The sequence below is a fragment of the Apteryx rowi genome, unplaced genomic scaffold (genome assembly GCF_003343035.1).
Source record: "Apteryx rowi isolate R43461 unplaced genomic scaffold, aptRow1 scaffold_186, whole genome shotgun sequence".
Taxonomy (NCBI): Eukaryota; Metazoa; Chordata; class Aves; order Apterygiformes; family Apterygidae; genus Apteryx; species Apteryx rowi.
The window spans coordinates 772,596-799,364 of record NW_020448152.1 but is presented as its reverse complement, the minus strand read 5'-3'; the positions used below and the strand labels follow the sequence as shown (position 1 = coordinate 799,364).

General features: G+C 36.4%; 1 protein-coding gene across 9 annotated transcripts in view; it reads left to right on the top strand.

Moving 5' to 3' along the window:
* Window positions 1–26,523, top strand: part of PARN (poly(A)-specific ribonuclease) — a 63,550-nt gene extending 37,027 nt beyond the window's left edge. For 6 of the 9 annotated variants that reach the window (XM_026061805.1, XM_026061812.1, XM_026061809.1 and 3 more), the window contains 4 exons: window positions 15,589–15,778; window positions 22,553–22,746; window positions 24,814–24,868; window positions 25,583–25,735. In XM_026061805.1, coding sequence (XP_025917590.1) covers window positions 15,589–15,778; window positions 22,553–22,746; window positions 24,814–24,868; window positions 25,583–25,598 — 455 coding nt within the window. In that variant the 3' untranslated portion in view covers window positions 25,599–25,735. Of the gene's footprint in view, window positions 1–15,588; window positions 15,779–22,552; window positions 22,747–24,813; window positions 24,869–25,582 lie in introns of those variants that run through there. The other 3 variants (XM_026061813.1, XM_026061803.1, XM_026061811.1) reach the window with 3 other exon arrangements.
* Window positions 26,524–26,769: the final 246 nt, after the last annotated feature.

The following is a 26,769-nucleotide window of genomic DNA, read 5'->3' as shown; positions in this document are numbered from 1 at the left end:
CAGTAGACTCTACGTTTTTAAAGGCAAATTATCAAGCGCTAAATTAGTAGACTTAGTTTGAACATGTTTTTGGTTGTTTTGATTTAAAATTTCAAGAGGTAAAAACTAACATGGCTGCTACATGGGTTATGAGCATCCTGTAAATTGTACTGAGTTACAAGCTTCTATAAGGTGCTTGGCATTGCTTCTCTGTGCTTGGATGTGAACAGGAAAAAAACATAGAATGCGACCAACATCTCTGAATTTATTGAAAATACTGTTTCTAGTTATGAGGGAAACCAATGAAAAATCTCAAAATTAATTTTTGGTTTTAGATTTCTGGTTGATTGTAATTCAATCCTCAAGGCCTTAATGGTTTCTGTACTTGCTTTTTGGTGTATATTTGAGGACTGACCCATAAACTTGTTGCTGAGAACAATGACTGGAAAAGGACACATGATTATTTGGGGTATGTTATAATAGTGACATACTAATGTAGGAATACTACCAGAAATCAATGGTACTACACAAATGCTGTGTAAGATAGCGCACTGCCACCTGCAAGACTTGTCAAAAAGAACATATTGTCTTGTGACTTCATTGACTTTCATTCTCATGAAAACAGTCCCCAGGACGTCTTGAAAACTTTACCAGATCTTCAAAATCTCTCAGTCTCTTCTAGTTTTAAATGCTTTGCTTTTCAAAACAAGTGTCCATAAATGTCTGTGACATTTTCCTTGATGAGCAGGTATCTGAATATCTTAATCTCTCTTCAGTTTTGATGCACCAATTCTGTAAAATAAGTGTTGCATGCCTGAAAGAGGGAAATTTTTCATGCTTTTAATGAAGATTTTAAACTGAATTTTTAGAGGACAGGTGCAGTAGTGTTAAACTGCTGGTTGTCTTGTAGCTTCCTTGTTTAGGGACTGAGAATTTGTAAAAGATTCTGAATTGAAGGGTATAGGAAGTAATTCTAAGAATGCCAGATAATCTAGGAATACTACATAACAACTAAATATTACATCCAATTAATATAATTTCTTACAGCACTGTTTCTCTGATCTGTCTTTGGCATCCCAAAACTCTCAGCAAGTGCGTAATTGTTCTGCCGGAAGTGTAATGATCTTTAAGTGCTGGCCAGGCCTTAGTTTTCAGGGCACGCGAGTGATGCTTCTGTAGCAATCAGTCACTTCTTGTGCACTATGATCTTCTTGCACTTGATTATGATCTGCATTTTTTTTTTCATGTGCGCTCCAGTACTCTGTACATTAAAAAATAAATAAAAAAAGAACACTTCTGGTCCTTCCTGTTTAACCTGGGTTTAAAAAATCAAGTTGTTCCCCTGTCCATTTCCAGTAAAAGGTCAAATTCTTTGAAGAAAACAGTAGGTTTTCCAATGTGATTCAGTTTGGACTCTTTCTTTCTTGTGAACCAGTTCTACTTACCATCGTAGAATACTTTAATTTGGGAGAGACTCTGGAGATCATCTAGTTCAACCTCCTGCTGAAGACAGAACTAACTTTGAGTTTAGATAGATTGCTGTTCCACTGGGTTTTGAATACCTCAAAGGATGAAGACTGCAACCTGTTCTGGTGTTCGCATTGTGAAAATTGTTTTCCTCCTTTCTAGTCAGAATTTTCCTGGCTGAAAGTTGCAACTCTTGCCTCTTGTCCTTGTGCAGCACATCTCTGAGAAGAGACTGGTTCCATCTTTTCTAAATGCCACACAGCATTGACTCAAAGCCCTCCCTGGATGGAGGGTCAGCTGCTATTTAAAGCAAGGTGCTTATCTTAAACTCTTTTTCATCACTGTTGCTGTTAGCTATGCTTAAATAGGATCTGCAACTGAAAACCAAACATATTGATCAAGAAATAGATCGAGACCTATAGGGGCCCTGACTCTTCCTTCCAGACATTAGACAATCCAAGTCCAAACAACCTTTTAAGGTACTGATATGACAGTCAATAGTTGGATTCACATAACTCAAAATTTAAACCTTATACATCTTTTCTGTACGCATCAGTCTGAAGAATAAACAAGAATCCTGTCCTGTTCCTATTGCATTGCACTTCAGGTTCCAGGTTATTCAACTATTAAAACCTCAGATGCTGTTGTTCATCATACGTACATATCTCTACAGAGGATTTTGCATGCTCTTACCAGCAGCCTCCTTACAGCAAATGCCGCACAGTGGAAAGAGCCATTGTTGCCTCCTCTGTGTGATATTTGTTAGAGAAAGACTGGACAGGAATTGCTTTGGAGATGTATGGACCATATAACCTCAAGTTAGAGGTTCCACAGGAAGAATTATGTCAAAATAAGTGTCCTTCTCTTAGCTAGCTCTGTAACTCAGGAAAGCATTGCTAACCTCATGCATGTCTTCTGTTGTTTTTTGTTTCTGTTTCTTTTTGTTTATTTGTTTCGGGGGGGGGGGCAGGGGGGGTTGGTTTTTACCTCTGAAGCATTCAGGATTTGTGAGCTGTATATAGTATAGTTCGTGGTGATACCAGCAGCAGCTCATCAGCCTGTTCAAGAGAAATCCTGTTCGTGCAGTAGTGAGTAGATTCCAAGGTTGGAGGCAATAAGCCTTAATCTAAATTATCTTCAGTAAAAATGTACTCTGAGCCATGCATTCACAAATTATATGTTTGTGAAGCAGCAACTTATCTGAAATATTTGAAGCTTTTTATTTCAGACCTGGTTAACCTGACTCAGAGTTTGGCCTCGTAATGTGAGGTGTAGACTGAGAAAGAGTTGAATAAAGGATTGGAATTGAGGAATTGAAAGTCTGGAGTTTTTCATCTTTTCAAAAGAATTCCTCTTTGTGGTGAGATACCACAAAGTCGTTTTGTGCTTTTTAGTTGAGATGCCCTCGTGTAAAATAGCTAGAGGTCACTGTAAGTTTACATATTTGAGCCTTCCCCCCTCACCTCCCTTCATCTCTTCAGGTTGATTGCTTGCTTATTTCTCTGGGTGGCACTTACAAGACTATTTGTTTTAAATAAAGATACGTATTTTATACCTTTCATAAGCTGACAGCTTTCCTGGACGCTGGATGCTGCGAAGGTCACTTCCCCACCGCTGCCACCTCAGGTGTATAACCGTTGTAATGCCAAGCATGCAGCCAAATATCTGATGTTTCACCACTACTTTTCTTTTTTTCTTATAACTTAACTTTGTTACAGCAAATATATATTATGGAAAGAACTGAATGTCTGCAGAATATTTAAAACTGAGTCTTTCTGGCATGGTTACTTTTTGTATATAGATAGGGAGGCTTGTTCTGTGGCCTGCATGCTAGGAAACAAATTTTTTTGTTTGAAAGCTCAGGCGATTATAGTCTTTCATGGATTTTTATGAAATTGGGGTAGTAAAATCTCATGTAGTGAAAGTACTCAACCATCCAAGTTGATAAACTAGAGCACCCTCAATTACCAAAGAGCTATGACCGGTTTTACTGTAAAATGGCTTAAACTTCCTGTTTCTTGCTGTAATAAACACATCGTAAAATCAATTCTATTATTCTATTTCCTGATTTTAACTTCTTTAATGAACTGTTTTGACAATAAAAGCCACTATTTGAACTTGTGATTTAGTGGGCTGTATTTAAGTAAAGAACCTAGGAGAACTAATTGTGGTCTGTTTTTTTTAACCTGTTTATATAAATATGTCTGCATTTTCTGGACTGTATAAAAAGCCCTGGAGAACTGTCAAACAATATGATACAGTGCAAGGTGTTGCTGTGGGCATATGTTTACGCTTACCTCTTAAAAATATTTCTGGTTTGGAGTTGGTATTAATATGTATTTAACAAAGCACGCGTGTGCAACAAGAACATCTATAGAAAATAAATGAATTAAGAATGGTGAGAGAGAGTGTGTGTGTGTGAGAGATTTCCCTGTACTGGTAGGGTGGTCAAATTTGGCCTCATATATGAGTCTAAGCATTGCAAAAATATTCAGACTTATTTTACATTCTTTTTAATAAGGGACTGTGTGAAAAAAAAACTGAGAATAGGATCCATTTTGTAATAATTTGGGTGGAGCGTTAACTGATTCTAGGACTACCAAATTTTTTTGAACTTAGAGTTTAGATTTGAGAGGTGTCTTATTTTTCAGCTGGAGCAACAATTCAAATACTGAATATTTTGCTGAAATAATGTAATGAAAATTGAACAGCTGATCATTTAAAGACTGACCTGCACTCATCCTGTGAAGTACATACTCAGGATAACCAGAGTTGATGAATCTGTCTTATAACCTGTTCTGTGCCTTTTTCTCTGTTCAGCCTTGTGGGTGTAAAACAGAATTTGAAAAGAATAATCTGTCCATATTATTAGTTTTGTGTAACAGTATCTTAAGGGTTTATTGAAATTGTGATGGTCTTATGTCCTAAGTTCCCCCCCCCCCCCAATGCTGCTGCTTAAAGTTGTCAACCTACCAGGAGGTAGGGAATTTTTGGAGGAAGGATAGATATATATATTTTTTTTTCAGTTGTCTTTCACATTTCAGATCAATATAATTAATTTTCATATTTGTGCTTTAACTTTACATCAAAAAAATGATGAACTACTAACGTGAAGTTTTGTATAAGCTGTTCTATGCTGTTTCTGTTGCTTCTAACCTCTTGGCTTTAGATATTTTAAATGAACTCAAAACTTGTTCATCTGCACACCAGGAGTATGTTAAATTTCTCAAGTTAATATGCATAGAAATTCATTGTGAATTTTTAGGTAACAATGTATATCTTCATCCTAGTGGTCTTTAAAACAGTGTTTCTGAATTATATAGTAACATGGATAGTAACTATTAAGACCTAGTCAAAACATAGTTTATTTTTTGATGATGTTTTCTATTTGAGGCAGGTAATTAATAAGCATTTGTTAAATGGCCGATGCTCCTTTTGCTGGACACATGGGAGATGGAACTTACTGTTGCCAAATTGTACTTCATGCGTTCTCAATATTTCTGTCAAACATTAAGCACGTGCTTTTTAGGTGTGTGACAAAAGATAAAACAATATGTGCTCCTGTAGTTGATAAATAAGAGAAACTTCAGAACAAACTTTTGGTGTACAACTTCTGGCTGTTACGACTTCCAGCTTGCTAGATAAGTTTGCTTTTAAACACTGTTCGGCTTCGTCTGTTTATAAAGTTGGCTTCTCCTCTGGAAGGTTAGTATGAAATAAGTACTGTTCCAATACTTCTCGTCTTATAGGAATCTGGACTTGCTGTAAATAGTCTGGAAATGGTGGGGAAGATGGGAGAATCAGTATTCTGTTTTAATTACGCTTCTGTTGACATCACCTGAAGTATTTCAGTAACTACTCTGAGCAGTTAACTAGTTAGCTGGCATTCGTGAGTCTTCAGTTCAAGCAGCCTAGATGCTCTGTATCCATTATATGCTCCTGTTATTCATGATTTCCTCAAATTTTGGTTTCTACAAACTTCCAAGAACTCTAAGCTGCTGGTTTAAAAAGAACCAAGAAGCACTCTTAGAAGTGGGGTTTCTTGAGATGTCTGTGTGCTTATGGAGTTTTTATAGGTCATCTAAAATGTACTCTGAAAAATTTCCATTACTTGAGTGAGGGATAATCTTAAAATATGGAAAAAGTCTTAAAATGTTAGATTTTAAAATGCTTGAAAGTAAAGAGGGTTTCAGTTCTGAGGCATTTGTGTATTGAATAATCTCTGCGAGTGTTCTCTGCTTTTCTAGTTATAGGTTAATAGGAATAATTGGCAAATTTATTAGTGATAGTTGACTTGAAAAACATACCTGGTTTATTTGTCCTTAGCAGTTAACACTTGTTTGTAATTCTTTTAACCTGGGATTTAGGTGCAGTTTGACAAGATGTATGTTCTTTTTGCAACTTCTGCCAAAAAAAAAAAAAAAAAAAAAAAAAAATTAAGACCATTGGTTTGCTTTAAGAGTAACTTAACTTTGGCATCTTCTGAGAATTTTCTCTTGCAGTGTTAAAATGTAATAAATATATTTAATCTGAAATTTTTAATACACATGAAGAGCAACTGTTCCTCGTAAATGGCAAGCACTGAATAATGTTAAATTGTTCCATGTGTTAATGCCCTGATACATGAGCTCATACAGAATTTACTGCGTGCAAGATATCTGCTTCCTTTAGGTTCTGAGCGGAGCAATGTATTTAGACAGCGGGGGAGCAATGGAGGCAAGCAGGTGCAGCAGCTGGAATTGCAATAGCCTTTGCATGACTCTCGGCAAACCGTTCGTCTTGCAGGACTTGTGAATTGCTCAGACACCGAGCGGCTGGGCAGCATGCTTTACCAGTGTGTCTTAAAGCTTCTACTTAGCCCAAACGCTTACTGACACAATTTTAAAGTGTATACCTGTATTTTGAGCTTGTGTGGATATCAATTTCTTCCCCTTTAATTTGGGGAAATGATAGGTAGTATCTATCATGCTACGCAGATTGTGTGAAAAGCTGTATTACACGTGACTGTATGCTGACCATTAAGGTAATGTGAAGTTCACTTCGGATGCATACTCAGGGCAGGAAGCTTCCAAAATATAGTCCAAGGTAGCTGGAATATAGCTGCAGTGTATCTAATCTTCGTTACTGGTGATTTACTTCTTATTCAAGCTATATGCTGTCTTGAACACAGCTTCTCTAGTTTTCGGTGACTTTTTAAGTCGTGGATTCTCAAGATCCACAAAGTTTTGACATTTTAGGAAAGTTTAATTTAAATTTTGTGTCAGTGGCTTTGTTCATGATGCAAAGTCTGCAATGTTGACTCTTAAGCAATATGAATATTGTGTACTCAAATATATTTATATGTACATACATTCATAAGCTTGATATTTCTCATTTTTTAACTGAGTGTTTGAATTCTTGTGTTGCATCAAAATGGAACTTACTATAGGAAGATTTTTTGTAATAAGATACACTCCTTGTAGATGTGTGCTTTTACATTATTTTTGTATATCAGAATGCAAGTTATAATTTTAAAAATGTACATTAACTTGAAACTGCAGATAGCAGAAATCACTTTGATCTTTTGAAAAGCTGTATGTGCTGAAGCTGTGTATGCAATGTAAGGACCAGAATCAAATGGTTTTACTGAGGAATTCTAAGATAGATAGAAATCGTTTCAAATGGCTATAGGTTTTTCCACCTCTCATGGGTAACAAGGAGTATCAGAATGGAAAAGTTACAGATTTGTTTTTTTTCTGGGTGCCTTTTTAGATGAGGAGGGTATAAACCCACTTTTTTGATGCAATAGTGAAAACGTTACTTCTGGCAGTGGGGTACAGTCATTCCAGTAGCTAACTGTATCTGCCAGTATGATGAGTGAACTCATTATCTGGATAGCTATTTATTTTCGAAGCATCTGGCAATGACATATGGGACATTAATAGGCTTGAATTGACAGCTTCGGTGTTAATAACAGACTGTCTTCTGGACTGCACTGCCTTTAGCATGTCTCCAAGCTCCATTCACTGGTTTCTTGTTCTGAAGTTCATAGCTAGTGTCAGAAATGTCAGCAGATTTTTGCAGGAGTGTAGCTCCTGCAACTGCTCAGCCTGAGCTGCAGTATTTAACTTGCTGGTATTAAAATATAGTTAGTGGTTTGTGCCAGTATTAAGACTTCATGGTTGGATGAAGGGGATGATTCTTTCCCCCTGTAACTGTGGGCTCGCGCTGCTTTTGTTTTGCTGATCCTGTGTTTGGGGGGGAGGAAGAAATTTCCTGCTGGTTGTGGGAGGTGAATTGGCTCATCAGCAGGCCGCTAAACACCACAAACATTGTAGGGGAGGCTTGGAGCAGGGGACAAGGAGCAAGGAATGGGATCTCCCGTTTAGCAGCAACAAGCTGTTAGATCAGCTGTCTAGCCAAACTGAGTTCTGCTGCTTCCTAAAAAGCCTTTCAAATCTGAGCTTGGTGTGCTATGAGTAATAGTAGACACCAAGGCTTTGCATCTGACTAGAAGGGAAGCGTTATATGTATTTTAGACTTTTAGTTTGTAGATTAACAGATCTGAACACTTACATAATCCTCCTGGAAATTAAAATTCTCTTTGTGTAAATACTGGGAATGACATGTGAATTTCTACTTGTATTGTTCAGGAAATCTTGAATTTAACAAGAAACTGAATTGTTGGTTGATACAGTCTCGTCTTGGTCTTACAGTAAAACATGTGGTATAAATCATAATATAAATAGCTATTTTATGACTTCCAGCATTTGTGATGCAGAATTAAGAGGACAGATTATAGACTTGCCCTCTGGTACCTGCAGCCATATTTTCTTCTCATCAGTTAAATATATATACATATATACGTGTGTCCTATTAATTTGAATACAGTACTTTTTTTCAGTTTCATGTTGAAATTCTTTTGACTATCTTTTCATTTCACTGGGATTTTTTTGGAGTAGGTTAATACACTTCTCAGCTTTTATTTCAGTTACTAAGGTATTTAAACAAGGTGCAAAGGTTAAATAGCTTGAATTCTTTCAATACTTAACAAGACCTGCGTCTTTAAGAAGTTAAAACCCTTTATAACAATCTACCTACATGTGCGGTGTGAAATGTCTCGGGGGACTGTGCGATCATCTGCTTTCCTTGTCAGGAGAGATTTCCTTCCCCGCACCCCAGTAGCTGCTTTTGGAATGCCAAAATATTTCTCTCCCATGTGAAGCTGTATGCTATGCAAAGAATGCATATGGGGCTGTCCTGATACTATATTGATATTTACATTTATATTCATTCAGTTGATTCCATGCTAGTAGCTAACCTGTATTAAAAGCAAGTCACTTAAATTTTCTGTTTATAAAAAAACCCTGCCTGCTTAAATTTTGTGCAAGATTTGATGCAGTGGGTGTCAGCAGGTAAGCTGGACAAGTTTGGCATTTTTTGTTTAAGAAAAATCTAAAAGGTGGTTTTACCTTTCTGCATAGTAAATAGTTTTTTTTAATGTTCCAAGGGCATAAGATGCTTCTTGCAAGGATATCAGGCATTCTAAAGAGGTTGCCTCACAACCAAATAAATGCTAAAATATGAATAGTCCTAGTAGACCGAGCACTGTGTGGCTGCTGTTTTCTGTCCGCAGTTTTAAACTACATGTGAATAGGGACAAATGTTGGAAGAATAACTTAAGATATTGGAAGTCTGAGAGACACCCCTTAATTTGCTTCTAGATCTATGAAAGGGTAATAAAACAGGCAGGCCCTGGTTATCAGCAAAAGGAAGGAGGGGAAGCCATCCCAGCACAAAAAAATATTGCTTGTTTTTGGTTGTTTTTTGTTTTTTGTTTTTTTTTCTTTCATTTTAAAAGCATTTGCAAGAAGTACTTTCAAAATTGCATTTATTGCATCTTTTTGTTTGGGCTACTGCATAAACATGATATATGTCAGTCAATTCTATTCCATTAAAAGTCCTTTCTAAGACATTCTTTGATTTTAAAGCAGTGTCTAAGGATCCTTCCTCTTTCTCTGCTACGCTTTGTATTTGGCTTTTTTTATCTTCTGTAAAACCATTGTCTTTCAGATCATCTGTTATCTTGCCATTTCCTCCAAAATGGAGAGTCAAAGACTTTAACTTCCAGTTTGCTTTGCCCTCTGACTAACCTTATCAGCTGATCATCATCCCTTGCAAGGTGAACGGCGTTTTGTCACCACCTTCATACTACTCCCATCACCCTGGGTTCAGGTGTCAAAAGAGATAACAATCTTCGTAAAAAGATAGTCTATTTTACAAGTCTATTGCTAAATTCAGAAATCTATTTCTAAATCTGTATTATCACCTCTCACTATCTTAGGCTAATACAGGAGAGGAAAACAGAAAGAGATGATCAGCACAATGTACAAATTGAAGTTTTCAGTTTTGATAGAGATGCAGATAGTTTCTAATAACATGTAATTCAGAGACTACAAACTCAAACTGTTAAAATACTTTTGCTCATCAGTCTCTGCTACATAGATTCCCTGGAGCAAGTGGGTATGTCTTCACCATCCTTAATCTGCGGGTTTTTTTGCGAATCAGCATGCAAGTTATGAAATTAGATACTGCATTTATTAACAAAGTAGACATGTTTTGTTAGCTTGAAAAATTGTAGTCCTAACACAGTGATTTGTCCTTCAATATTTTGTACTTAATTCTGTACCTGTGTCTCAGGATAATAGTGGTTTTTACAAAGCTAAGAATTTTCTTCATGGACACCAAAGAATAACTTAGTACTTTACCTTAGTGGATTATTTTTAAATAAAGTATTTTAGGCATATGAATTTCTAGGCATGTGAGATTGATCAGTCAAGTATTGCTTGCTTTATTTTAGTAAATGCAGTACAGATGATTTTAAAGGATTGTATTTTCTTAGTGCAGTTTGAACACATGGTCTGTGTTTGTGAAATTGATAAAAACTTAAGTACTTTGACACTTGGTGCTTTTGTAATATAGCACTTTCCAGTCTGTTTAATATTTGGGACACAGAGGAGAAGCAAGGCATGTACAGAAGTTTGATAAATTCCCTTTTAGGGGGGCGGAGGGGAGGAGAAGCAGGCATGCTGAAAAATGATTGAAAACTTGTTGTCCTAATAGTTACATTAAGGCTGCTTTTCTTATCACTGAATAAAAGATAGAATAAATCATTCTGATGATCTCTCAGGCAGTGAAGGTGTGTTATATTTCTGGAACTATGTTGACTAAGTAATTACTTTTAAGTTTTTCAGGGCTTTTGAGATTTTTCAAAGTGTTGCTGGGATCCAAAATTACACTGTATTATAGGTTTCTGCCAATTAGGCTCTGTTTTCCACATAGTTAAATATGCTTTTATCAGTGAAAAATTTTTAAATTCATTTTAACTACCTCCTGACCTCAAAGCAAGGCCTTTCTCTTCATGATGCTTCAGTGCAGGATGATCCTAGAGGATCTTCCATGAGATCTTGGAATCTTGTTTTATCTAGTTTTCTGCTTTTTTTAAAAAAAAAAAAAACAAAAAACTGTCTGCAGTAAGGTTAGGCTGTTTTTTGTTTTGTTTTTTTTGCTTTCTCTCCTTTTACCTTCCATGAGGGCAAGGATTTTGAAACTCATTAAAGAAGCGTCAGTTTGTTTGTAACCCTGTGCCAGTCTGCTGTAGTCACCTTGTATGTGAAAAAACGATTTGAATGCAGCAGCACAACTGTTAGGCTTGTGAAAAGCAGGTGATTAGACTTAGCAGTTATCTTGACTTCCTGTGGTCACTATTGAAATATATTTGTTTGACTCTGTTAGAAGTACACCTGTGCAGGACATCTCTGTTGAAAGTGAAGAAGAATATTTACAGGATAAAGTTTCCTCTCAATAAAAGCTTTAGCATTGGGTACCCTGAATGCATCCAGCTCAAAAAAATACCTACCTTGCTAGTGTGGGTTGATGACCAAGGATTTAAAAAATCCTCTTGTCATACATAGATATCTTAACCTGGTAAATTAATGAGGCCTTAGATCGGTTTGGACAGCAGTGTCAGATCCCCCCCCCCTTTTTAGATTATTCTTTTGTCAGAGCTAAGAGTAACATGCTACATAGGGCAGTTATTCCCTGGATCACTTCTTCCCTGCTAAAGAAATGTACTTGTTTTGTAGTCTGTAGAATCTTCCACATTCCTGTGAAATTTTGAAAAATCACTGAATAATAAAGTAAAACAGCCAATTACTTCAGAACTTCATTCTCTTCAAGTGGTGGGTAGAGGAAGGAGGACAGAGACTGCGAGACTCAGTCTGCACCATATTTCTGTATTTGAATGATTACCATTCATTATTGACTCGAGTGTTATACAGACAATCCAAGTGAAGAATCATTCAGAAAGAATACTAAATACAGTACTTTATTGGTAGCCGAAAAGAACTTAAGGGCAGCATAGCCTGCCTCCCTCCTGCTCTTAAGGATTGTTCTTATTTAAACAAAAAAAAACAATAGCAAAAAACCCACACCCAACAACAAAAAAGTGCCCATTTAGTTAATGGGGGGGGGAGGATGGGACGGGACGGGTGGAGGAAGCTCTGCTGGTAGAAGTAATCAGCTTCTTGAGCAAAGGTGTTTCATCCTTTTCCTGGGCCCCTCTTGGCACTGCCGTCATTGTTCAGGGAGCCGTTACACTGTTCTTTATTTTGGCTGCCAATACAGGCTATTTGAGAAAAAGTTTCAGTGGTAGTGGAGTAATTTTTGTGGTATGCTGTTTGCTTGTTTGGGGTGTGGTGGTAGTTATGGGGGTGAGGAATCAGGTCTAAGGCAATAATTTGTAACCCTTTACATTGCAGCAAGGCTGGTGGTAGACTGGTTTGCTAGTCCAGCCCCGTTGCCAGCCCTGCTCCCTTGCTCTCGGCAAGGCCTGGCCGGGAGCCAGCGAATGGCGCTGGGACTGGGGGCTCCCTGGCTTGCAGGTGAAGATGGAGCACAGAGGTGGTGACTGGACCTGGTTGGAAAGGAAACTGGTTAGGTGTTAAGGGAAAATACGTTTGAGAGGGACTAACCTGTATGAAGAAAACTGGGATAAGGAACGAGAGATGGATAGTGGGACATAGATTGCCTATGTCACAGAAAACTGTTACCTAAAGGTGGCAGAGACAATTTAAATAAGGAGGCGGGACTGCTACCTGGGCAGAGCAAAAAGAAAACAGTGAGTTTGACATTAGAGAAGGTTTAGGGTTATGATAGATTGCAAGACCATTGTCAGATGAAGACAAGTCCAGAAAAGATTGACCTGGGAAACAGACAGGTAGAGGGTAGGACAAGAGCAGAAATGTTGGCGAATTAGCGAGAATTCTGTCAAGTTCGTGGATTTTTCTATTGCTTTCTGAGAGGAGCCAGCAGACAGAGTGCCTAATCCTTTTTATATTGAGCCAACACTAGCAACTATTGGTAGTTTCCTTAAGTCACATGGAAGAGGTTGGAGAAGTGCATCTAATGTTTCTGGTCCAACTAATTAGGCATGCCTTACAGTAGAGATTTTCCAGATATACTTAAAAGTCTGGAAAACTGCACAGAAGGTGCATGAAAAGTACATTAATATTGCAAAGCTAATTTCACTACTACTTAACCTAATATGGGTGAATCATGCTTATGCATTGATAAAGACCATAGCCACATGATCACATGCTGTTTCTTTTAGAGGATTTGATTTGTGACTTCTCTGGTAATATGTTAATACAGAGTTGTGTAAGAACCCAACCCTGACTGAATGCTTTGTGCAGTGGACAAATTAATTCTGTTTTTAGGCTAATTTACAAGATAATCTCTAATTTGGGGTGTTCAGTCTTTACTTCTGCTTTCTGTTTATAAAGTAGGCATAATTGCACTGCTTCAACTAATGAGCTTTACTTTAAAACACTGGACAATGTCATGATGAAAAAAATGCACATGCACATTTCTGATTTTGAAACAGAGCATGAATAGTCCCAGAAGCCAATAAATAAGGCTGTGGAACAACACACTGAGTAATGAGAATAAAACAAAATATTGAAATGGCTGCTCATTAATTGAACCCTGCCCATCTGATTGAGGCAGTGGTCCCATATTTTAAATTGTACATTATCAGATGAGGTTAATATAGTAATCTCTACATAGTATCCAAAGTGACCTACCAGAGGTCACGTTAAGGCTTCATAAGTGAATTTTTACTTTAGTGTTTCGTAAGCTTGTGTGCTTAATATTGCAGACTGTGTATTAATCTGTGTAATTTTGTGTGTGTGTGTATTTTTGGAATAAGTTGCTATAAAATACAGGCCTTATTTCAAGAAAGCAGAGTTGTCTCTGTTCAGAAATACCTTTTTTATTACTTTTTTTTTTTAAAGCTATCTTTAGGCTGTGCTGTAAGAATTATTTTTTCCTTAAACATGGGCAAGGTTTGTCAGGGAATTAAGTGGAAAAGCCACAACTTTGGCTCTTAATTTAGGTCAAAAGAAATTAATGTGAAATGGTTGTTGTGTTTTAACAAATCACTACTTACAGATGATCCATGGTAACTATGTGCTTGATTTTTAGGAAGTAAAAGCACACTTGAGTTTTAACTAAACAAATTTTACTCCTCGGAATGTCAGCTGGCATGCAGTGGCGCAAGTAAGCCTTGTTAATCCATTCATGATGCCTGCACCCTTACTTCATGGGCAATAAATATGCTCCTAGTTTTTACAGACAGATCCTGTAACTTTATATTTGAAAGCAAATATAAGGAGTGTTGGAAGGAGAGATGTCTAACATCTCTTTGGTTAATGCATCGCTTTGGTCTTAAACTATTAATCATAACTTCTGATATCTATTCTTGGGATTAAAACTGAATATATGAGGCTGTTGCCCAGTTTTATGTTCTTTGAAAGGTTTTATTTCAGCAGCAAGCAGCATCTATTTACCACAACTGGTGTAGAGGTAATTCCTTTCACAGTGGCATAGATAATCTGTAGAATAGATTTATCCTGAAAGAGGGAAAAAAACAAATCCACCCACCTTCCTCACCTTTTCTGAATTGTGATGTTGGAGTATGCCATTTCTCATGCTTGGACTATTTGCAGTACAAAGTGCCCTGAATTCAAAATGACACAACTTCAACTAGGATCAGAATGTTGGATACACAGCTTGAAATTTCAACAAAGATTGGAAGTACACTAACAAAATCAGTGGTGTGGGGTGGGTTTTTGGTTTTTTGGGTTTTTTTGTTGTTTTCTTTTTGTCACCTGAAACTATGGTATATTAAAATGCACAGACCAAGCACGTGAACAACTGGATCTGTTTTTTTGTTGTGTTTTATATTTAAATTGGTGTTATTGGTTAGTTTACAATACTTTCTTTCAGTGAATTAAGCTGCAAACAGCAGAGGACACCAGCTGACAGCCAGTTTAATTTGCTGATTCATCTGTTACGGTGATGGCTTCAGGCCACAGCTTGGCTTGCAGATTAAAGGCTGAGAGCTGCAAAGATGATGGTACTTGAAGGAATGTTGGTAAATTGTTGCTAAGTGAAAGCAGTGCAAGTGTTTTTATAAGTGATCCTAATTTTACATTGACAGAAATCCTTCTACCTTAAACTTCCAGTCATTGTTAGTTAAATGGAGACCTGTCTTTAAAAAGATGCAGGGATGGAACAGCTGGGTATTAGTTAAGGGCTGCTTCCATGGGTATCTTGTGCAACAAAAAATGCAGCTCAAATAAGCTTATGTTTCACAGCAATCAAACAAAGTTTTGGCAACAACTTTGCAAATGTCGTCTTTTCCTGGCAGACTTGCAAAATAAACCTGCTGGTTTAAGTAATGAGACTTAAAGGGAAAAAATCCAGGAAATCTTTTCTTGCCAACAAGCAATCTGGAAGAGGATTATGAGTGAAGAATTGATGGTTTCTAATTTAAAAGAAAGAAGTCTTAAGTAGAATTAACCCTTTTTTGTATGAAGTCTGACTCTGAGAAGTGTTTTGAATATGTAATTCAAACATAACATGGATTAGGAGAGTACAATTTTGTTTTCTTTTTTTGCACTAGCAATAGAACTTGAAGTTGTTTATATGAACAGAACAAATAGCTCACTGACCTCTGCTTTTCAAAATAACTTTATTTCAGGAGAGGGAATACTGTCATTAACAGTGTTTTGTATATAATGTCACTCTTCTTCCCCATAGCTGTAAACACCAGCAGGTATGCTGAAAGTTATAGGATCCAGACATATGCAGAATATGTTGAGAAAAAACATGAAGAAAAACAGGCAAAGAGAAAATGTACAGAAGATAGTTGGAAGGAGATGGAGAGAAAGCGGTTAAAAACTCAATGCACACCTTATGTTTCCCAGAGTCGATACTACTGTGTTAACAGGTGAGACCTTTTCTGTGTTGCCGACTCTTGCCTTTTTATTGCATTGTTATTGCCAGTCTATCAACTGGGGGGTAGTTTTTATCTGATAGGTGGCATTTTTCTCTCTATACGGCTTTTTTTGTTTGTTTGCTTATAAATCAGTGGTGGTACATCGTCTGTCACAAGGTCATTGGTAGACGAGCAGAGAGGGGATTTGGTCAGAAACATGTTTAGACATCTTTTAAGACTGTTGGGATTTGGGGGACAGGTCAACTCACAGCTTCTGAGCTTGGTGTAGCAGTACTATTTCTTATAATCAAAAGAATAGAATTGCTTCCTTTCTTTAGTTTGCACCTCTGAATGGCTTCTGTCATTTGGAAACTTCGCTGTTTTCTCAAGTTCTTGTAAATGCCTTTTTCTTTTTTGGCTGACTTTTGTGGTGATAACGCAGCCACAGAGAAAGGTATGAATTACCATCTCTAGCAGCCCTAATGAAGTCTTCCTTGTGTCTCAGAAAAAGGAGGACAAATGATTCTTCAATGGCTTTGAATATTCAGAGTAAACTTTGCAAAGGGTTTGAATTATATTTGTAAATAGTGAACCAAGTCTGGAGACCTCAGTTTTGATTCAGGTACAGTAAGTTACCATGTGCATTTCTTGTTCCATCTTTACCTTGTCATATTAATGAGAGGTTTTGATGTGAAAGTAACACGATTTTTTTTTTTCCTAAGTGATCTATGTGGCTGTGAATGGGGAGGGCTTTAGTGGGTGGGGGGTTTTTTGATGTTAATTAGACTATCGAGTTATTGCTATTTTTTTTTCTCCACCAAGATTCTATCAATTGTATTTAAAAGTAAGTTGCAATGGAGCGCAAGTCATGTTTTTGTAGTTTTTGTTGCAGTTGGACCGTATTAGAATGGCATAAAAGCAATTCTGAGCTACTGAGCTGTTTCTGCTTTCTCTTTTCTGAGAATAGTGTGATAAGTTTGAGCTTTCATTACATCTTCCTATAAATGTTATCTGCCATGTAACAAATATACTGAATTTGTTTTGTTCTTCTCATCTGAGTGATGTTGTGATTTGCCTACAGTGCAGAATTAAATGCAGGTGTGTGTTTTGGCTAGTTGTCAAATTTTCATGCTTTTGTTATGGTGGGAATTGTAAAAGTGTAAGAGATGTGTTTGATCCCTAAAAAACATATGAGGAGCCTGGTGATAAAATTCCTGTTAAATGAAGTTAGCTTACTGAAACTGTTGTGCTTATGAGAACTTGGGAGTGCATACTGTGAAGAGCTGAAGAGCTCTTAAGTCTGTCCTGGCACTAGCGCACATGTGCTGTTGGTACCTGATGGCTGAGGTTTAAGTCTATAGTTTATTGTTAAGTCTATATTAAATATTCTTAGACTATTTATCACATCTTGATTCTACTGCAAAGGTATCTTGAGAGTCCTAGTTTTATTTCTACTAGAGGAAGTACCTGGCCTTATTGAATGCTGTTATAGGTATTTTGGGTACTGCACGGATCCTGGGCAGATGTTAAGAGTGGCGTCTTGTGGTTCAAACCAAAACCGGCTTATTCTTTTAACATATACTTTGGAAAACATTAAAGTGATGCAGAGTTGTTGTTATCTCTCAAAGAAGTTTGAGGACTACTGCAAATGTGTCATTCTGAAAATGGCTGAATGAAACTTTGCATGAATTCTTTCCTTAAAGTTATGGTATTCCTCAATGAGTTGTCTTCCTGAGTACTTAATCTCCTTGAAAAATTTTAATCTGTTTTTATATTGTTGAAAAATCCCACATGATGCCTCCTGATATACGCAGCCTTGTTTTCGGGTGATCAACATCTTGTTGCTTTGGATAGCAGGTTTTATTTTGTTTATAGGCAGAACTTCTTTTGTATTTAATGTTATATGAGTTTTTGTTCTTTAATTATTCAATGAATAGAGTGATTCATTTCTGTACCAAACTGCCTTTCATGCAGGTCTTTTGACATGTTTTTCTTAATTTTATTTCTTTGTTTCCAGTTAGATTATGTTGTCTTGTCAACTAATCTTTTGTAAATGCTTCCTCTTAAGTGTAATCTGGTGGTTATACCAGATTCAGAATAGCAGGCATCTGCAAACCTTGTGGTCTTTCAGTTCACTCAGGCTGACTATAGATGCGTTTTCCTTTCCAGACAAAGTTATATATATTTAAAATAAAAAAAAAAGTATATTTTTTGCTATCGATTAATTTGAATCATTTAATTGAATACTGTGATGTATGTTCTAGCTGGTCCCATATAATAGCTTTATGTTACTGCATCCTTTATTTGTTTATTTACTAGTAAATAAACGTACTGCATCAACTTCTGCTAGGGAGAACAGCTACAGAATAGCCCATCCTCTCCATGATAATATATATATTTGGGCTGCTTTATTTTCCTCCTTCCCCCCCCTTCCCCTCTTTCTTCCATTAATGAAGCTGTTAAGTATTTCTTATAAGTAAACTTTATCTTACATTAACAGATTGATAAGTATATTATGAAGGTTCTTTAATTCCTGTCGTACTAACAAACTGCACTCCCCTATTGTAGAAGAACTTCATTTCAGAAAATATAGTATAATAGTATTAACAGTAGTTGCAAGGCAAAAATAATTTGTACTTGTTATATACCACTTGTATATAACATATTACTATTGGAAATCAAAATTGGTGTTAATGGAAAGTCATTCTTTGAAAAAAAGTATGCCTGATGATTAACGTCAGATGGGAGAGTGGTGCAAAAACTGATGCATTTGACAAAACTTCAAGTAGTTAATAAGATCTCCTGCTTATCTAAAGCCATTATTGAGAACCCATTTTAAGAGGGGATGCAGCATGGCCTCTTGCGCGTTATATAGCACCAGGTATGTTGCGGTCAGTAAAGAACTGCCTGCCAGCTCTGCCATGACAGTTAAACACGCTGATTTAAGATCTTTTCCTTTGCAAAACAGTGTTAAACCATAGCATGAAAAATGAAGTAGGGTATGGGTTTTTTGTAAAATTTGATATTTTGCTCTACTTGTAGTTGCTTATTCTAACTTTCCTAATCCTCATCTAGGAATGAGTGAAATAAAATAAGGTTAATGGCAAGAGACTTATACTAGTTAAGTACAGAAAAGTGATATGTCCTTTTGCCTTACCAGTTTTCTAGCTAAAACCAGCAGCACCGCATCTGCTGTCAAGTCAGGCTGCTGTTTGTAGCACCACTTCCTTGGATACCTGTATTTTGCTAAAGATACTTTATCCTGATCTCATGCTTGAAATGTTCATGCGTTTCTGCTGATGATTCCTTCACTATGTTTGTATTACCTCTTGTTACAGTTTGGTTGTTACTGAAATGGTTGTTTGTAGTGGTTTATTACTAAATAGAGGATAAGAATTGGAAAAGCTGAGCCCTTGAAGATATGGATAATAAATATTGCAAACAAATTATAGTATTCCAGTGTTCTAGTGTTATTTGAGGTGACTTCATCCACTCTTAAGCAGAAATGACAAGTTATTATGATGGGCTAGTAAGTACACCCACCCACCCACCCTCCATTGTTTAAAGTGGCAAGAAAACACAGGATCTAGATTTTGATTTAAATGAACTGCACTTGAAGCTGGAGGCCTGTACATACCCAGGCCAATTCCAGACGCTCTGCTGTGTTGGAATAAGTGGCCCTTTCAAAAGTAGGCCATGCTTCTTCCAAAACAGAAAGTGCTTAATGCTATTTATCATCATTGTTTTCCCCCTCTTTACCCAGCGCCGCTTGCTGACTCTTTCAAAATAATCACTATAGCACTAGCCGGATTGCTGCTCTTTAGTAGCTGAAATGACATTGCAAAGTTCATGAGCTGTTTAATCAGGTAGCGTCTGTGCTCTTGCTGCCAGTAGAGCTTTATAAGCCTGCCACATCCTGTTGATTCATCAAATTGTGTTTAGTACTAAGTTGCTAGTCATACTGCTGGAATTTCACAAAAATACTGTGTTCTTTGTTTTTTAAGATTATACTTATTATGAATGGAAATTGAAAATAAACTCTACAGTTTGTATTTCTACCATCTTCCTCCACTGGCATTCATCGGGTCAGTTTTGCCTGGAGGCTGATGTGAAATTAGGCCAGCGGGAGGGAGAGGTGGGGGAAGAAGAGCTGGTGAAACCTGCGTTCCTTGAAAAGGATTAGAAACCCCACCTACCACCTTCACCCGTGTGAAAGCTGTATTGCAGGCACTGAGTAGGTTTGCCAGCTGGCAGTGTACGACAGGCTTTGCTCCCCCCCCCCCCCCCCCCCAAAAAAAAGCTTGGATAATATTTTTGTGAGAAATGAGAATAAAAGTCCATTTCAATATACAAAAGAAGTTTCAGAACCCCTTTAAATATCTTGTCTTAAAAAAATATGTATTGCCTGCCTAACCGTCATATATGCGTGTTTTGAAACTTCACTGAGTGCTAACTTTGTTAATTGTTGAATTAAGTCTCTGTCTCTAAATATGCTGTGGGTAACCAAACAGTCAAAGATCCTAAAGCAGTATATCTGAATTAAACACTTACTGATAACTATTATTTTGTTTGGTACTTCTCCTTCGGTTAGTTGTTTCTCAACAGAGAAGGAAATTGAGACAAAAATAGGGACATATTCCAAAATAGCTGGTATAAGTAGAAAACTGAACTTTGCTCTGAGTAGTGCTGTAACTTGTATATATTTAACCATACTGATTTGCTGCTATTGCTAAGTGAATAAATAATGTTGCTGTAGTCTTTGAATCCTATTTTATGTTAAAGAAAAATAAGAAAAAAAATCAACCCTTAGTGATGTAGAATCCGTGTAATCAAAGAAAGAGTGTAGAATAAAATTAATATTTCAGGCAAAAGTAAGCAGTCAGCAGTCCTTGATTATAAAATACCTGTATTTTGGTCTTTGTGCTGTGCTGCCTGTTTCTTTGTCTTTTATTGTCTCTGTTTATTTTTCTTTGTTTATTTTTATGGCTTTTTAAAGGTATTTACAGGGAAAACATAAGGCCTAAAATTAGTTCTCCTATTGTACCTTGGTACACAGCTAATTGCGTGCCAAAGGTGAAGAACTTGTTCTTCCTTATTTGCAATAACTTCTTGAGAGTCTAAGTTTAAAAAATTGTAAGTTCAGCCATGAGGCCTTTTCAAAAAGGCTTACAGTGAGAGCAAGTTCCTTTCTAAGAGCCAGGTGCTCGTAATATTCTTAAGAAACCTTTAGGATCATAATTTATAGCTCCTGAGTCATCTTCCTGATGTACTTTTCCAGAATACCTTTCCTAAAAGTGGGTTTCTTACAAATGTTCTTTTTTAATAATATTATTTCTTAGTTTTCCAAAATGCTTATTTCTGTACTAGATGTTGTCTTCTACTGCCGCCACCCCCAGCCTAGTTTTTGTCTGTTTTACAATGTTGAGACTGTATGTAGGGTAAACAGTTCTATCTATCTTTTGGGCTTTCATCTTTTTATTGGTGGTAGTTGTGGTGTGACTCGAAATGATGATTTGTAAGAGACCATGCAAGAAGGCCTTCTGTGTGTGAAAGTCTGGAGAAATAGGCAGCAATTCATCAAAGTAAATGCTGTTTGTGCTCCTAAAGTGGAAGTAAGAGCATGAGGCTAAATCATATGTTTCATGTTTGTTTATTGCCTTTGGACATCCCAGAAAGAGTCTGTTTTTAAATTGCAAAATGTTCAGCCGAAAAAATTCCATTTCAATGCCAAAACTATACAGCTAAATTTAACAATCCTTTAGCTGAAACCTTAGTGAAAGACCATATTCCCCCGCTATTACTGATTAAAAGAAAAATAAAAAAGCTTGTAAGATTGTTCTATAGCTCAATACTGATTTTTATTTATATATAACAAAAGGCTTTTATTAATACAGCTATGTTGTCTAGTTCTTAAAGAAAAGCTAAAGGTTTATAAGCATAAAATTAGTGTTTCAAGTACATTGTTCTAAAAGGATATTAAATCATACCTTTAAAGAGCTGGTATTCATACACTTAGAAGCTTATAATGGGAAATGGTTTTTGAATTAGCTCCTTTGCTACTGCCTTCTTTATTTTTTTACATTCATACTTGATTTGATTTTAATATTGTCATTTGGCATTCAAGACAACTTGACAATTGTATTCCCGTGGATTGAAAATCTGTGCAGTGTCATTTTGGTGTACGCTGAATGAAGTAGAGTTCTAAGTGCATGTTCGTGCTGTATTAGTCAGGCTTCATCCAGATATGGACAGATCTTCGAGATCTGATTTAAAGTTCATTGCATAGAGGTAGAAGCTCCATACTTTTAGAGTTACATACAGATCAAGAGAGAGAATGAAGCGAGCATGTAGAATGCTTCAATGTCGAGATGTATGTTCAAGGCTTAACAGTTGCATATAACATAGTGTCTATCGAGAATGCCCTGTAAGAGCTTTCGTAACTAAGGCTGAAGACAGTTTTGAAGAGAATAAAAATTAAAACCCCACAGGGATGGAGAACAGCTGTAATAAATACTGTTGAGCTGAGTGATTTGATCAGAATAGTGGATTAATATGAAACATCTATACCACAGAGAATGAATACCTTCATGTATATAAGGTGACACAGTAGGTAGCATATTTATGAAATATTATAGCTAGTCAGATCTTCCAGGTGATGTCATTTCATGGTGTACCACTTTCTAGAGAATTTATTCTACTACTTTCACAAGCATTTAATTGATGTACAGCATCTAGTTCCTATTGGGTATTCCTGGTTTGTTCATAGTCACTTCTGCTGTATTTCAGTTTTACAGGTACCAGTACATTGGGAAAGAGAAGCATGAGTCCTATTCAGGAAGAAACTGGTTCTGATGATATGGAAGAGGGAGACGTCCAAGATCTAGAATGCGATCATACAGACTCCTGTGCAGAGTCTCTTCCAGATGGTAAGAAGAGAGCCAAGAAGTTCAAAAAGATCAAGAAAGAACAAGTTCCAGCAGGTAAGAGCACTGTTCTTACTCATGTTTTTCTTTTCTGTTTGGAAATGCCCTAGGCCTAAACAGAATATAAATTGTTTTTTGAATGTCTCAACTTTTCTGGGCTCTTATGAACATAATGCAGTAAGTCTTCATATTTAAGTTATTTAAGCTGAAGATTGCATCATACAGAATGTCAAAAAAACAAACTTCAGAAACTGAGGCTGAGAGGCAATCTTTTAAATTCAGTAACAGAAGGAAGCATGAGGTAGTTAGCTTATTGATTACTTTCCTCCTCAAAATAAAGCCATTTGAATATTTTTAACTATTTTAAATATTTTTACTTTTTCTTTAATATGATTTTCCAGTTAAGGTTACCCAATATGTTTTTGCATGTCATAAGCAAAGTTGAAAGAATTCTGGATTCTAGAGTAGACTTCCCTGTTAATCCAACAAACTTTATCACAAACTGTAAGATTTGCCTAATGTAGACCTTTTCCCTTAAGGCTGACTGGATGGTGTCACAGCTGATGTAGATGCACACAACTTACCTTGACCTGCTGGGTGTGTGTCGTTACACAATCTCTGTTGCTTAAAAATAAGCCCAGTTTTGACCAACCTACCTGCTGTCCTGAAAGCTAATATGTGGCTTTTAATTAGCAATTTAAGATTTTATAAGCTGATAACATTGCACTATACATCCTTTACTTAGTTATTTGTGAGATAAGGATTTTCTGTAAACTGAGGAAACAGAATTTCTCAGTGCAGTCAGTATATTACCTACCTTTATATTTGGTCCAAAACCTTAGCAGTCTGCATGCCTGCCCTTTACTGCTTGTCCAGCCCACTGCTTGCCAGACTGCTATTTTAGGCTGACTGCAGTTTGACCCAGTCAGACTGCTGTGTTACATCCCCTGAGATAACTAGGCTGCAACTCTACTGATATCCTTGCCTCTCTAGAACATTTCCTGAGCGTGTGTTGACTTTCTGAGCCAATTCAATAAAGGAGTAACTTTCCAGACAAGTGCTGATCTACTGGGCTCTTAAATTTACACGGGTCCTTTAGCTTTCTGGATGCTCTGCATTTATGAATCACTTAACTGTGCTTTTTTCCAATGTTAACTTGGCAAGACAGTGATGAAAAGTGAGTATGTTTAAAATGCCTTATTGCTGTGGTTCCAAACATTTTGGACAAGTGGATCACAGTCACCCTTAGCAGTTCTTGTAGTCTACCACACGCTCTGAGGAAGCTTTTGTTTATTAGAAAGGCTTGCTGGACCGCAAGCAGACCATTTGCATTTCATGGACTGCTAGTTGCTGAAACTTGAGGAATCTCACTTTCAGGAGATGCGGATTTGGAAAAGCAGAAGAAATTGTAGGTCTTTATTATAAACTGCCAAGTTGTGGATTTGCCCAGACAATAAAAAAACACTTTTTCTTTCTTCTTGGTAATGTATTTTATAAATCTTCTCCTTTTTAAATCTTGTTTTGATCTCAAGATATAATGCTTGAAAATCAATTGTTTCTAATAGAAATAATAAACTCAAATCATCTTTTTCATGTATTCGAGAAAGTGTCTTGATATGATGTATACATAAGTATATGCAATGTTCTGTGTGCTGTTTCCGCATAGGCTTTTTTGTTCTAATTCGGTTGAAGACTTTTCACCTGAGGTTTTCTTTTTTCTTTTTTTTTTTTTTTTTAAATGACTTTAAGACCTAAATGTGTGTTTAAAGTTTTTTTTGAACTGTATGTCTGGTTAAAGCTATTCTATGTTTCACGTAATATTTTTGCTATGTTGGATGAGTTATTGCAGCCTGTACAAAAAAAAGTAATTAAATAACCTGGGGTAACATGAACCTCAAAGGATTTGTTTTTTGTTGATCTATTTATTGCCGATTCTATTTCAACTTTCTTTAGTATCTGCTTGTGGAAGTGGATTAGGATATAATAAATTAAGTCATTCAAAACTCTTAATTCTTGGGCATGTGGAGTACTGCCTGTATTGAAGTACATTCAAATATGCATTCAAATGCAAATATGCATTCAAATATTCTAATAGCTAAAATTTCATTTCCATTCCTGTTCTAGTTGCTTTTATCCAGAAAGTGATACTGTATACCAAGCATCCTCTCTCCACATTTTGGTACAGTAAATCTCTAAGTTGATTCAAAAGCTGAGATTGGAAATTACTTTTTTCCAGTATTTCAATAGGGCATTTGTTCCATATAAGTGTTTGCTATAGAAGAACAGTGAATGAAAAGATGACAGGACTGTCTACTGTAATTCTGAGTATAAAATTCATGGTCTCTATTTGGCGTGATGGAAATGCATATTGTCAGCATTAGGCGATCTTTCTCAAGTTATTTTGGGCTGGAAATATTCTTCAGTATTTTAATTTTCTTAACTGCCTTTAACAAGAGTAACAGCAAGCCTGTTTGGGAAGGTAGTATTATGTAACTTTATCCTATGTATTGCAAAACAAAATGACTGATTAAAAATATTCATAAATTTTAAAATATAATATTTAACATTTAGGTAAGAAACTTGAAATTAACTATTATTGCTGCTTTGTTCTTCAGTGGGTTCAAAATATAATTTGTTGTAGTGTTTTTTACAAATGAGTTTAACTCTCTAATTTTTATATTTTCTTATTATTTTACCTTGCTCATATAAACAGTCTGTTGGGTTCTCTTTATAAGTGTTGACTTGCCAGTAATGTATCTAAAGCCTCACTCTGGGGGAGAAAATATGCCTTTTTATGCTCTGAAAGAATCAAAAAGATTCTTGATTTAGTTTCTATTCCTTTCAGTAGTAAATGGAAGTTTTTAATATATCGCTCTGTGGCTTTGTCTTTTAGGAAGCCTCACAAGTAGTTCCACTGAAATTTTTGAAGTCCCTGAAACGTGGTAGGAAACAACGGCCTTAACAAGTGGAATTGATTCAAAGCAGTTGCAAGAATACACCTCTTGGAAGCCATACTTTATTTAAATAAAGTGGTGTTAACAAAGCAGTATGTGTCCTGAAAATCAGTTTAATTTTTTTAAACTGTTTACTGAACAATCACTTTTACTTGTGTGTATATTAACTAGTTTACAGTTCTGTTGTTGAACATGTGAAATCCTTGCTGTTGTAAATGATGTTAGATTTAAGAAGCAAGACTCAATGTATTTTGGTCATATACTTTGGCATGCTGGCTATGAAATGTACAAAAAGAACTGGCACTCTCTGAATTTTGTGCTAGGCTGTTCCCTGTGCTTGAGGGGAGTTACCATAAATCTCCTAATCTTTAGATTTGTTTCAGGCAATATCAGTATGCTGTCGGCATTCTTGAGACAGGTAGAATTGCAGTATCTCATATCGCTTTCTACTGCTTACTTCATCTGGAAATCTCTTTTAGTTTTCCATTTCCCTCCTCTCTCCCTGCCGTAGTGCAGCCAGTATTCATCTAAATACCAACTTTACACTTATCCTATCCTTTCAAAAAACTGTAATTTATAAGTTCCTCAAACATGAACGTCCTGGTGGGAGGTGATATTTCTTTTTCACATCTATTGCTGTTTTCACTTTTAAGTCTTGATCTGATTCTTCCCTCCTCCTTCCCCAGTTTATGGGGTTTTTGTAAAAATGTTTTTGGTACCTGTGACAAACCTGCTAACTGCACCAGCCCTTTATTTGTTTAAAAAAGATCTGCCTTGGTAGATTTCAGAAAATGTTTGATATTTAAATTTTTTGTATCATGGAAATAAAAAGCAAAAGATGTATTTCCATAAAATGAAAATTAAAGAAATTTTCTTAGGATCTGGTTTGTTTTTATTTTTTGTTTTTCTGAAAACCGAAGTGTTTTTCTGTGTGCTAGTTTTTTGCTGTTCATAATATGGACGATTTTTTGTCTGTATAAAATCTTCAGCTTGTGATTACAGACCCTTTGGGTCCATGGACTACTTTCAAGAGATTTGTGAAATGTAACCAAGGAAAGCAAGCCTGTTGTCAGAAGCTTTATATTGCTATGTTTCCGTTGGGAAAAAAGAAGCAAAGAGTTTTGCA